The 14,188-nt window shown below is 38.0% G+C and overlaps 1 protein-coding gene across 11 annotated transcripts in view; it reads left to right on the top strand.

The window, feature by feature from the left end:
* The window catches only part of RhoGAP93B (MyTH4 and RhoGAP_KIAA1688 domain-containing protein RhoGAP93B), a 192,291-nt gene extending 180,141 nt beyond the window's left edge, over positions 1–12,150 (top strand). For 5 of the 11 annotated variants that reach the window (XM_069309086.1, XM_069309082.1, XM_069309091.1 and 2 more), the window contains 6 exons: positions 1,650–1,876; positions 3,893–4,055; positions 5,763–5,938; positions 6,146–6,257; positions 6,910–7,136; positions 9,334–12,150. In XM_069309086.1, the coding sequence (XP_069165187.1) occupies positions 1,650–1,876; positions 3,893–4,055; positions 5,763–5,938; positions 6,146–6,257; positions 6,910–7,136; positions 9,334–9,538 (1,110 nt within the window). In that variant the 3' untranslated portion in view covers positions 9,539–12,150. The remainder of the gene's footprint in view (positions 1–1,649; positions 1,877–3,892; positions 4,056–5,762; positions 5,939–6,145; positions 6,258–6,909; positions 7,137–9,333) is intronic. The other 6 variants (XM_069309089.1, XM_069309090.1, XM_069309087.1 and 3 more) reach the window with 2 other exon arrangements.
* The last annotated feature ends 2,038 nt before the right edge of the window (positions 12,151–14,188 follow it).

Genomic DNA, 14,188 nt, shown 5'->3' on the forward strand with positions numbered 1-14,188 from the left:
TCTTTTGAGCAAGTTAGGTTTCTTTTACTTGAATAATATTCTCTAAGGTGACATGGGAGGTCCAGAGCTGGCGTTGAAGGAATCATGATCATGATCTAAGGGTGACATATTGGACACTATCATAACAAGAGGGGGACCTTCTCCATTTAGGGATTGGACACATGTAACGTTTTTATTAGACATCTCACAAGTTCTCAATATGTATTAGAAAATCCTGAAGGAGCAACGTTTAACAAAGAAATAGAGTAATTGGAGATAGTGTTTCATCTGCAAGGGTTTTATTAAGTCTTTTTGTGGTACACAAGGCTAGTGCTTATGAACTTCTTTGAAGACCAGTGTCTTATTCCCAGTCACAATACTGGAACACCAGTGTCTTATTCCCAGTCACAATACTGGAACACCAGTGTCTTATTCCCAGTCACAATACTGGAACACCAGTGTCTTATTACCAGTTACAATACTGGAACACCAGTGTCTTATTCCCAGTCACAATACTGGAACACCAGTGTCTTATTACCAGTTACAATACTGGAACACCAGTGTCTTATTACCAGTTACAATACTGGAACACCAGTGTCTTATTCCCAGTCACAATACTGGAACACCAGTGTCTTATTACCAGTTACAATACTGGAACACCAGTGTCTTATTCCCAGTCACAATACTGGAACACCAGTGTCTTATTACCAGTTACAATACTGGAACACCAGTGTCTTATTCCCAGTCACAATACTGGAACACCAGTGTCTTATTACCAGTTACAATACTGGAACACCAGTATCCGATTCCTAGTCAAAATCCGAGACAAGAAATTCTTCCTATCCTTATGGAATGCTGGAGTAGGGTTGCTTGTGTTTCAAAATACTTGGCATTATTGACATTATGGACCTTATAGGCATTATAAACATTAGCATTATGGGCCTTTGAGAAGACATTATTTCCCATCTGTATGGCAGTTTTCAAAATTTGATGCATGATGGGAGCCGGTCGGCCGAGCGGACAGCACGCTGGACTTGTGATCCTGTGGTCCTGGATTCAATCCCAGGCGCCGGCGAGAAACAATGGGCAGAGTTTCTTTCACCCTATGCCCCTGTTACCTAGCAGTAAAATAGGTACCTGGGTGTTAGTCAGCTGTCACGGGCTGCTTCCTGGGGGTGGAGGCCTGGTCGAGGACCGGGCCGCGGGGACACTAAAAAGCCTCGAAATCATCTCAAGATAACCTCAAGAAGATATGATACAGGGTACAGTGGCCAATGTGTTTTATTGACAGTCACCTGGTGTGATGCATTAGTTACTCCTGAGAAGTTCCTTCAGTTGGGTCACAATGCTGACTTAGTGTCCTACTTCACTGTTCATCAGAATATCTGGATTTTTTCAAACTTATCTACAGTATTTACTTTAACACGTTTCCTCAATTTAAACATTACAATTCATGCTGTCACCCTGTAGCTACCATTCATCATGTAATAAACACCTAATTCTTTGGATACAGAATTACAGTACAGTCTTTAATGGAGGCAGGTACGCATGTAAACCTATGACTTTATTTATTGACTCTTTCTCAAATCACAATCTTCTAATCACATTAAAATTTAAATTGACTCGGTTTTAATGTGAATTTTTCATTCACCTTATAATTATCATTTCAGGACCCAATTCGGAAACCAATGTTGGCAACTTTGGACAAATCTGTAAAAAATCAAGCCTGTGAGCTTTTCAGACTGGTTCAAATCTACATGAGTGATCGGAAACCTAAACCTGGAATGACACTTAATTCAGTGGGCCTAGATATTGTCAGTATGTGTTATAATTCCCTTGGACTTAGGGATGAGCTCTTTGTTCAGATCTGCAGACAAACTACAGAAAATCATAAAAGGTTAGTACTGTACATTTTTAACACAGAAGCCACTCTGCTCTCTGAAATTATTGGAAAAGTCAATCTGTAAATTTTCAGTTTGGACTTGTCTGTCCTCCTCACATGTTCAGTTTTCAGAAACTAGATTTAGTTTTTCAGGTGGCTGAGCACATGGCCATTGCACCAAGAGTGTTTCACTGAGACTAGACTGTTGTTTTTGTGGTGCGCCAGTGGCCACTGAAGCTCGCTCGCTCGCTCTCAATTTTATTCTGCAAGAATTACTGACCATTTACCACCTAAGAGGAAATGTGTGTTGAGCTTTTAGTACAAAGTAAAGCTTACAGGAAAAGTGGAATCTAGCATCCTTAGTTTGTGTATAACAAATGAAAAGTCAACAAAGCCATTCATTTTTCATACTTTGTAGGCTAAAGATAAGGTGTTTGGTTGTTATTCTCAGAGTAAGAGTGATACATTAGTGTGGAAGAGGTATGCCATCATCAGACTAATGTTAAAAGTGTTGATGGTGCTGTTTGGAAGTGGTACAAGCAAACACAAGGGGAAACAGACACCAGTGGTAGGGCAATTGGTTCATATGACCAAGTGTCATATGAATCTTCATAAAAAAGTGAACATTATCGAGTCATATAAATTGTCATCCACACGTCCGTGGAAATAAGCATTCCATTCACCCGGGCTCTAGGTTACTAGCTCGGTCGATAGAGCTTTGGCCTCACACATGTGGGGTCCACAGTTACAGTCTCCTAGAGCCCAGGTCAATGGAAGGCTTATCAAGCCGTATGCAGGCGATGAGTCACAATAACGTGGCTAAAGTATGTTGACCAGACCACACACTAGAAGGTGAAGGGACGACGACGTTTCGGTCCGTCCTGGACCGAAATGTCATCGTCCCTTCACCTAGTGTGTGGTCTGGTCAACATTATCAAGCCGTGTGTACATAGTGATGGATGGCTAAGGAACTTTAAAAGTTGCTATGGTATTGTGTGAAGATACACAGGGAGAAGCAGTTACCTGCCATACAAGGTGCAGAGTAGTATACTGTACTGTATTTCCAAATTTAACCCTCAATATGTGGCTCAAGTTAGTCATGTCTACATAGGTGGAAAAAAATTAAACGGTAAAAAATATTTTTGTTTTCCTTATCAAATTATTAATTTGGATGCAAAACAGGAAAAAGGAGAAACAAACTGAATATTTATTAAGTTTATTTCCACTTTTAGGAAATTGAAGTTTAAAAGTTATTTAGGAAATTTCTAAATAACTTTGGGAAGAGAGAGGGGAAGGTGACTGGGGTATCTGGAAAGAGGTTTTCTTATTATTATTTTTCCATTACTGACCTGTGAGTGACTTGGAAATGGGATAAAATAGATTAATTGGAAGTTAAGGTTGTGATCATCATCTAGCCAGCAATGTACGGGCTGCTAGTACACGAAGATATAGAATACGAGTGCATTGAAAATGTAGTCTAGCATATAGGCCAAAGATATGAGGTGTTGGGTAGAGTGAGAAATGTTTGATTATAGTTTGCATATGCAGAGAGGATGGTGCAGATGGGATTGTAGGGGATTGTTTAAACAAATATAGTTGGACTAATATTACATACAAGTTGGCTCCATTGGGGCACAAGGAATTGAAATGGTTAGTGAGAGAACAATGCTTAGATAAGGTTGTTTGAGGCTTTTCTATCATGTTTACCCTTACAAAATGGAAATTCCAGGTAAAAACAGGCGATTAATTCAAACTTGTATCAATAACAAGGAAATCGCACTATTTTTATATACAGAAAAAATACAGCAGTTACTCTGTAGATACAGTAATTGTATATTATATAAAGCCACTAATAATGCAGTGTTTCAAGCATATGTTTTTATATCACACCCTATTTGTGTTTATTCTATTCACTATTCTGACACAAATTACCTCATTTGTTATAAAACTCAGTCAATCAAATATCTGCTCTTGCTTCTGCAAATGACTTCTACATGCATTGTTTATTAATTTGTCATTTTATTAATACAGAGATAGTTTACGACGAGGTTGGGAGCTTCTAGCTATCTGTCTCGCATTCTTTCCTCCATCGGATAAATTTGGCCCCTACTTGGCTGGTTATATTGCACGACATTGTGATCCTGCCTATTGTGCCATGTTCCCTGATGTCTCCAAATGGCCTATCCATATTCAGGTAAATAGATTAATGTTATCGGACAAATTGCTTATAATAATAATGTTACTGCAATTAAGTTCTTCCACTGCATTTTCTACAAATCACCATTATTACAATTATGCCATTCCCACCAGCCCAGGAAAAATAGCATTTAGTGTAATGAAATATTAATTTATGGGCAGCAACTCTGTAGCTTCCCTAAGCTTGTGGGACTGGCTCACTAGGAACACACAATATGCCAGGTTTCCTGATTTTACCCGAGGGCTACTAATCCTAGTCGCCTCAACGAGGACAGGAATTCGGTAGCTTGTTGAAGGTCCCCCTTCCATTTGCCTTGATCTTTTCCAGGTATATTTTAAAACAACACAGTTTAGGCAGTTATGGCTTTGGCGGGTAGGCAGTTCCATGCGTTAATAACCCAGTGGGTGAAAAAGCATCTCCTGTTCTCAGTCCTACATTGTGGCTTGTTGAGCTTGAAACAATTGCTCCTTGTTTGCATTACATCTGACCGTCTGAAGAAAATATCCAGATCAACATTCTCTAACTTATTCAGTATTTTAAAAGTTTCAATGAGATCTGCCCTGTCATGCCTGGTTTGCAGTGTTGTTAGCCCTGTGGCCCTCAGTTTCCATGTTTCCATCTTCCTTCCTCTACAGTATGGAAAGATGACATGGAAATCAATCACCCTCCAAGCAGTGTTAGGCAATACTCACATTCTTTAACAAAACTTTGAAATAACTCAACATAGTACAGAACTGCCATCCCAAAGTGGTTGCCTGAGTGACTTGGAGACCTCGTGAGGCAAGAACCCCACTCTCAAACCCATGCACAACTACTGTATCAACAAACCGAACAAAATGTCACTAACAAAATTCTGAAAAAGTAATCAGGAAAATTAATATTGAAACAATTGGAAAGAGTAAATTCTCTATCAAAGAGACCATGGATTCAGATGGAAAATCATATCTGACAAACTTGTTCGAGTTCTGTAACTATCACCAAAATAAGGCAAGTGAACAAAAGTATTTGTAGATTGCATCTTTCTAGACTGTCACAAAGCATTTGATAAAGTTCTTTACAAATGACTAATGCACAAGATGGAGAGACAAGCAGGAATAATGGGGAAAAAACACTGAAATGGGCAAGTAAGTGCCTAATGTATTGGAAACAAATGTTCATAGTCAGAGAGGATATGATTGGCTGGAGAGGACTGGAAAGTATTGGTCCATTGGGTATCTGTTCTCCAACCATTGCTTTTTTCAAATTATTTTAACAACCAGAGGCTTTGTTATCTACAAACATCGACAGCGTGTTCATATCTATGTTTGTAGATAATGCAATGCTAATGAGTAAGAACCGAGGTCTTTAGAGTGCTGTAGGAAGACCTTGATAAACTTTAGAATTTTGTGTTAATTTTCTACCACAGATGTGGCCATTTATTTACATTGCTAACCAGCATGTATACATTTTCTTCTGTCCTCCATGGACAAGGTTAGAGAAAATGTACACTCTTACTTATCATGAAAGAGTAAAACAAGCTGTACTGTATTTTCTTCATTGATTTTGAGGACTCTTAAGGATATGTAGTCCCTAATGTGGGTCTTCAGAAATTAATGTTGCAAAAAGTAGGTTACTTTAGTTACTTAATACCCTAGACACTAAAAAATAATTACAACATTTTTTACATATATTGTCCAGTGCTTCAGTTACAAATATCATTAACAGGTCGCGCACTATGCTGGAGTCTGCATGAAACGCCTAGAAAGAACAACAGTCAATGCAAAGAGACAGCGATTGAGAAAGCCCACATTAGAGGAAATCGATTTGGCACGCTTGCATATTTTCCGAGCATCAATGTTTGGTGGCACAATTGAGGAAGTCATGGCTCTTCAAAGAGACAGGTAAGAAAATTACACATTATAACCTATTTTATACCAAACAATTGAAGTTTGGTTATTTGCACTAGGTATTTCAAGATGTTGCTGCTATGTCTTCAACTTATGAATGAATGAAGATACATATACAGAAACTGTAGTGATTAGGGAACAATTTCTATATAGTATATCAATATATACAGTACAGCATACAGGTATTTATATATTTCACAGATACCCACATCGACGATTGCCTTGGGTTCAGACGACACTTTCTGAAGAGGTGTTGCGGCTACAAGGAACAAATACAGAGGGAATATTCAGAGTTCCTGCTGATTTTGATGAGGCAAGTGATTCAACAATTTTATGTCAACTTTGTAAATTAAACAATGCAAGGATACAGTTTTATTGAAAGTAACATTTGTACAGAAATTGTGATAATTGCATTTAGAAAATATTTTGTGAGTGCTGAAATAAAATAATGTCTATAAAGTAGAAGATACAGTAAATAGCTTCGTCTTCACACGTGTGGGGTCCACAGTTAAGAGACCCATACAGCCCAGATGAATGGAACTAAATTAAGTTGTGATTCATCTTCATTATCATGATCTAACATTCCAAACTGAGCATTCACCCATATGAATAAGGGGACCCGGTCTGCTGAGCGGACAGCACGCTGGACTTGTGATCCTGTGGTCCTGGGTTCGATCCCAGGTGCCGGCGAGAAACAGTGGGCAGAGTTTTTCACCCTATGCTCCTGTTACCTAGCAGTAAAATAGGTACCTGGGTGTTAGTCAGCTGTCACGGGCTGCTTCCTGGGGGTGGAGGCCTGATTGAGGACCGGGCCGCGGAGACACTAAAAGGCCCCGAAATCATCTCAAGATAACCTCAAGATATGGTCTTTTGTTTCATGTCCCACTGATGTACTTTATAGAACCAAATTACTTCTCAGGGTTTTGGACATTTTTTTATACGAGTTTTCTACCTTATTTTTGCAGGTCCATCAACTAAAGCAAGTAGTTGACCAATGGGAAGTGGGAGACTGTGGTGACGCCCATGTTGCTGCTGCCCTCTTGAAACTCTGGTACCGTGAACTGTACGAACCTCTAATACCCGACTCCCTCTACCAGGCAGCCATTAACGCTCATGATGACCCCTCACAAGCTGTTGCCCTTGTTAATAAACTTCCTGAAATTAACAGACTTGTGCTATCTTATCTAATTAGGTTAGTACATTTACTTTTTAATACACAAAGAACTTAAAATGTATATATTTACTCTATCTGTGAAAGAGAATGTTTGTTTGAGGTCAGACGCTGGGGCTAGCCTCACCAAACTTTGAAGGGTGACTGGTGGTTGCTTGGGGACAGTCATAGGTCAACCCTCATGAACCCCTTTGCATTATAAAGCAAATGATACTGATTTCCAATTTCACTAAATACCAGACTCCATTCTCATCAAGATTTATTCAGTGTATTTGCAAAAGGATGAATATACTACATGTACCCGAATGGGGTTTTGGGAGTTGTTTTACTCCCCAAGCCCAACCGAGAGCCAGGCTTGACTTGTGAAAGTATAAAAAAAAAAAAAGTTTCTTCTTGAAGACTTCCAGTTTTGTTCTGGTAATATTTCTTATATTGTAATTGCTGGGAGGATATTAATCACTGTGATGTACCAAGTTTATTGTGACATTCACCTATGCACATAAAATTAAGTGTCTACAATTTTTTTTTTTTTTTTTGATATTTGTAAAATGATAAAATCCCTTCCCTGAAGATGTACATGTAAAAAAATGTACCTGGTGCATTGAGACTTCGCTCTCGATGCAACAGGTACAGATAGATTTTCGCTTCCCGTTTCTTCATTCTGTGTGCTTGCAAATAATGCACTCACGTACACCCTTGGCTTTAGTACCTATAGGTGGTATGTAGCCAAGCCTGTGAAGCATAAGGTAGCTTTGAAAAGATTATAGGAAAAGATCAATTTGTAAGGTAGTCTTGAAAAGATCACTTTGTAAGGTCCCCCACTGGAAGAGATTCAATCAATCAGGAAGAGATTCAGTCAGATAGAAATTCAGCCAATCAGATAGATATTCAGCCATTCTGGAAGAAATTCAGCTATTCTTGAAAATATCTATGGAAAACACCACCATGGAAGCCCCTAACACTTTTCATCTATGCTACTTGCATCATATGCATCATCACAACCCAGAAAACGATTCATCTATGTATCTGGTTGATGGGGTTCCTGGTTGACAGGGTTCTGGGAGTTCTTCTACTCCCCAAGCCCGGCCCGAGGCCAGGCTTTTATCATTTATAAAAATTGGAGATGGCATAGGTGGATAAGAGTGGCACTCAAAGCTCCAACTGGATACTCTCCCTATATCGTCCTCATCGGTGCTGTATCACTTGCATCCGATCTTTGTGTTAGGTCCTTATTGCGCATAGCTTCATCAATATCATGACCATTATGTTTTTCAAACAATAAGGTCTGAATTTCACTGACAAAGGGTGATCTTTCAAGACTGAGTCAGACAGGTGTTTGGGAGCCAGAGGTGCATGCACTACCCATGGGTGCTCACTCAGTAATAAGCCCGCCAGCAGCCCTAGGGCATTCTGGGAATTGTTTTTCCAAGATGACTGCCTCTCACTGGAGGTCCCAAGAGCCCATTTCGTACACAACCTACCGCACACGCGCTTTGAATGGGTACAAAATATTCAAAAAGGTGTTTTCTCGATTGACACAGTTTCTCACCGAATGAGTTTTCTCAGTTGGTGCAGCACCAGTGGTTAAACAATATGGACCTGCGTTTATACAGTGTTCTCTGATTGTCCCTATGACAACTATTCTTCACTGGCTCTAGTCCGCAATTCTTCCATATTGTTCCCCTCCAGTATGTTTTTTTTTATATTGTGCAAATTTTGAACTTGGCCCTCCAATATTTTCCATGTATATATAATTTGATGCCTTTCTTGTCTTCTTTCTAAAGAGTATATTTTGAGAGCATTGAGATGACCCCAAGTGTGTTAGTTTGTCTTATGTAGTTTATTTATTAATGAAGACTGTGTATTGAAGATGGTTACTGTTTAGGAGAGAGGTGGTGGAGGTGGTGGAAGGGGTGGGGGAAGCAGTTGACTTTGAAATTGACTTTGAAAATTTGTAGCTCTATGATCAACTTCCAGCAAGTATTGAGTGAGGATGGCTGTGTGTAGTTATGATAGTTACAATGATGAAGGCATATGTAGTGAAGGTGATTACAGTGAAGATCGTGTAAATTGTTTCAGTGAAGGTGTGGTCTATCTCTTGAACAATGATGGGTACCCCACTAATATTATACATTTAAATAACCTTTGTGTCTGCATTTGATTTGATTATTTAATTGCACAATTATATTGTTATATTAATGTTCGTTTCTTGTTTCAGATTTTTACAGTATTTTGCCCAACCGGATATTGTAACGTCTACCAAAATGGATGCAAGCAACTTGGCAATGGTGATGGCTCCAAACTGCCTTCGGTGTACTAGTGATGATCCCCGTGTTATATATGAAAACACAAGGAAAGAAATGGCCTTTATACGTACTCTGATCCAACACCTGGACACGACCTTCATGGAGGGTGTTGTCTGAGACTGGCATTTTGTGGTATAAGGACTAATTATGCCATTATCTGTCACCTTATACCACAGAGCCTATCAAGAGATATGTGCATTGCTGGTAATCACTCATACATTTATAAAAGTATGCAGAATAAAAACAAAATTTGCTGTGGCAAAGCGTCATATAAGATATAAAGAAGCCTTTATTTTCTTGGACAGTCCATAAGTCAAGAACATTCATGTGTCAGTACAGGGGAATGTATGCATGGAGAAGCATGCTATGGATGAACAAATCCACAAGGGCCATGACGAGGATCCTCGTCACTGCCCTTGTGGATTTGTTCATTTGATGCATCACGTTAGTGTGATCTCTGTGTGTGATGCTATGGACGCCACGTGATCTTGGTGCTCGTCTCTTGTCTTACCTCGTAGGCACAGGTTACAGAGACTTTTGAAGGACCCCAGAATTAAGAGCAAACTCCCTTTACAACGTTTATATCACAGGGTTATGAAATACATAACAAAATATAATTAGGATCAGATTTTGAGCTCATGAGCATTTTGATATAGATACACAGTACCAAAAGAAAAAAAAGTTTAGGGTTTGGTCCTAATATCTGGGTAAAGACTGTGATTTGATGTCCATTGACTTATTTTAGGTTGTGTAAAAATGCTTAAGTATGTTCTGTATGATTCCAAATAATGCAAACAATATCTAATTTATTTCATTAATCTGCAGTTATGAATTTTGAATACAAACAAAAACAAATAAGTTAATATTTATAATTGTTCCTTATCAGAGTACAGTACATAAATGATATTTATGTCATGATAATTTCATACCAACTTTTGTTTTTATATGTAACAAATTGCTACAAAAGGCTTACTGTAGTGCCTGTAATTTTTTTTCTTCAAAAGTTCAAGAACTACATCGGCTAACATTCCAAATTGAGAGCGAGCCGAGTCACACTCATTACAGGACTTCCAGGGATCCCTCACTTAGTGGAGGCTTCTGGCCACGTTAGTAAATGTTTAAATGTTAACATTTTTCAGATACTGATTAGGCAAGTAATTGGATTTCTGATATTCAGAATATTATTAGTACCTGTGAGAAGATAATTTAGAATTGTTGTCTAACAGTCAACCAGCGAGATCTGATATGATTTCAATTTGTGTACTTTCTGTAAATATTGTAACAAAATTAGAATAACAATGGCATCACACAGTGAGGGAGATGCCTTACGGTCGGTCAATGATCATGCAGTTGGTGTTCCAACTGCACATAACATGGTCTTGAAACCCAATGTTCCTCTACCACACAGCTTAAACAATAAGGTGAACCTTTACGTCCTGAGTGAAAAATGGACATGCCTATTATCTAGTCTTCAACTTGTATAGTATTTTTTTCACAAACTTCCTTGTGCCAACTCGAACAAATGAAAAACAGATCAAAGCTACTTTGTTTGCATTTGTTACAGGCACACACATGCTTTTGTTAAATGACTTGATATAGTTAAAATGTTATTTTTTATACCATGTTGACAACAGTTTGTTACAACCTTATGTAACACATTCTTTGCTACTTGTTCTGCAAAATATTGTACATGAATTTTAAGATAAAAGAAGTATAGATGTTTATGAGTATGACGTGGGATGATAGTCGGATGGTGGTATTTTTTATATACTACTTAACTATTCTAAGGCATTTAACTATGTAACCATATAAGCCAGGCAATCATGTAAATGACAAGGACAGTACACTTGAGCCAAGAAAACTATAGGTTATTTTTCTGGATTTTCTACGAAGAGACTCAAGTCATACATATGAGGGGAATTGAGTGTGTATTTAGCACATCCAAGTGCTAAGGTGCAATGCTTAATATGCAGCATTTTTGACTACTAGAAGTAACAGTATTAATTATAATGCCGTGTTCTTGTAATTAAATGATGGTTATGCCGAGTCAGCAGGAAACGTATAACAAACTGGTTAATATCGTATTTCTTCTCGGTTGGCATTTTTTTTTTTTTTGCTTTCCTATTTGTGAAGTCTTATTACTTGATCTCTAACTTTATATAAATACCCAACTGTTAATTTTCTTTTATTATAAAAAGCAACTTTTTCCCAAAATCTTCAGATATACAAGAAATTATTTCTGTAGTCCAGAAAAACTTATTGAATATGGCTGATGGCTGTTGATTGCTTCAGAGATTGGTGTATGACTGCTGTGAAGCAGCATAAGCTAGTTGCTATTGCATTTAGAGCATAAATGTGGAATGTACTGAATAGTTTAGTGTCTATTTAAATGGGGTTTGATACCTTGTCATATATAGGCCAACTTTGCATCTTTTTACATCTTATATGTGCCTCAAAAAAAAAATAAAGCACAATTTCTTTTGTACAAATTTTATCAGATTTGATGCATCTAAGTCTTCTTTTTGCCTTTGGCTTGAGCACTGGTAGCTATGCAGCTGGAAATTATTTAAAACTTGTTATTTCTGACAAGGCTTGTATAATCATTTTAATATTGAAATATATACAGATGTCCTTATGTAATATACATTGATATTGTATAGCTGTATTTCAGAATGTTAAAAACATTTAAAATCATTTGTATCATATGAATATTAAAACCTGTATGCTAATTTTATTGTTATTTTGACCTAAATTTTGCTTCCTCCATCAACAGTCCATGTGACAGTGATAGCACACTAAGAGATTTTGTCGGGGTTTGAACCCAGGGCAAAGAAGGGGTCACTGGGCACCACTCCTAATTTTCCTCCTGTTCATCCAGCAGTAATTTGGGGCAGGGTTATAAACTAACTTGAGAGTCATGTTCCTAGAAAAACTATTAGAATAATTCTAAATATTAGCAATAGGAACAGAAAACTAACCATGCTAACAGGAGTCATAAATCATTTGCTCCTGTACCCATCTTTAGACAAACAAAAAATACATTTTTACCACTGTAAAATGTCTGTCCGTCTCTCACAATATTACTAACAACACAAAGACACTTTCTCTTATTAATTATAGACATGCACAAAATAGAATAGGTCCCACAATGAAAGGGAAATAGAAAAGCACAAGAGAATGTGTGGAGTGTATTTTCAGCATGTTTAGGAATACGGGATTTAAACGGGGTTGTGTGTGTTGTCTGAAGACCATTCATTATAGTTCTGATATTTGCTGGGTGGTGATGGGCTTGTTAAATAAGATTAACCTAGTTGAACACAAGACGAAGTTAAAGAAAGTTCAGAGGTATTCCACCAGTTTAGTCTCCAAGCTGAGAGGAGGAAAGACTACTGGAGTTGAACTTCACATCACTAGAAGACGAGTTAGGGGAGACATGATTACCATCTACAAAATTCTCACGAGGAATTGATAGGGGTAGGTAAATAAACTATTTTGCATGGGTGGAACATGAACAAGGGGACAATGGCAGAAGCTTAATACCAAAATGAGCCACAAAGACATTGACACTGAAAAAATTACTTTTGATTACTGATTAATTAATTACTGATTAATTACTCCTTTAATTACTGAAAAAATTAAATTATTTAACTATTCATGTTAAATGGATTAACTACGAAGTGATGTGACGAAGACAGACTCTATACACAGTTTCAACTGATAGAGCCCAATAGGCTCAGGGACATCAACAGAAGTTGATTAATAGGCAAGAGGCAGGACCATAGACCTGAAACTTATCCCCCGCAAGCACAATTAGGAGAGTACCTTCCCTGGCACCCTTCCAACACACACTCCCCATCTCCCCCCCCCCCCATGACACAAACTCCCTATCTCTCTTGATATTGTAGCCATATTCCAGCACACTTCCTTCATCACTATGACCAAATGGTTGTGCCAAGAATGCAAATCTGTCATCTGAACCTACATTTATTGTGTCAGTATCTGATTACACTAATACTTAACCAAAGGTTAAAGTCTACTGACTTGGGAGAGAACATGTCCCATCCACCGACTTCATGAAGGTGGTGTACTGGGGGTGACTTGCCCAGAGGGAGGCATGGGGCTGACTGCAACCACCCTATGACACCCAATAAAATTACCATTAATTCTGCACAGTTTAATGAGACTAGTCCCAGGCATCTTGTCTCAAACCTTTGTCAAACAACCAGACATTTTATATTATAGATGAAGTGAAGTGAAGAGTAGAAGCAAATGGAAGGCAAGGAGACCAAGGGATTTATTGTGACTACATATATTAGTTTGACTATGATTTCAATGATTCAATGTTGCTAAGCCTCTGAATTACGGCTAAGGTGATTGAGTAAAATATATAAAGAGATTGTTGGGTCTTCTGAGCAGGGAAGTAAATGCAAATAATTCTAATGAAATTCAGTTGCTATAGTAGACTAATAAAACTGCTCTTAAATCTTAAAGTGTTAATGGTTTTCATTTCAGTGAAGCCATCAATATTTATTATATTGTCATGAAACATCTACTAAATAACTACTGTATATAAAAAAAAAATTCTACTCTCTTCCTTTGACGAAGATTTGACTGACCTAGATCTAATTTTACGCCTTACACACCGCACGCATATTGTGGGAGAAGGCTATTAACTTAAATAAGATGTGTCTGAAGCAATCAGCTCAATTAACTCTTGTTGTCAGGGACAGGAAGCCTGTAGTTAGGCTCATCAAGGTCCTCTCCCTA

Source organism: Procambarus clarkii, chromosome 64 (genome assembly GCF_040958095.1).
Source record: "Procambarus clarkii isolate CNS0578487 chromosome 64, FALCON_Pclarkii_2.0, whole genome shotgun sequence".
Taxonomy (NCBI): Eukaryota; Metazoa; Arthropoda; class Malacostraca; order Decapoda; family Cambaridae; genus Procambarus; species Procambarus clarkii.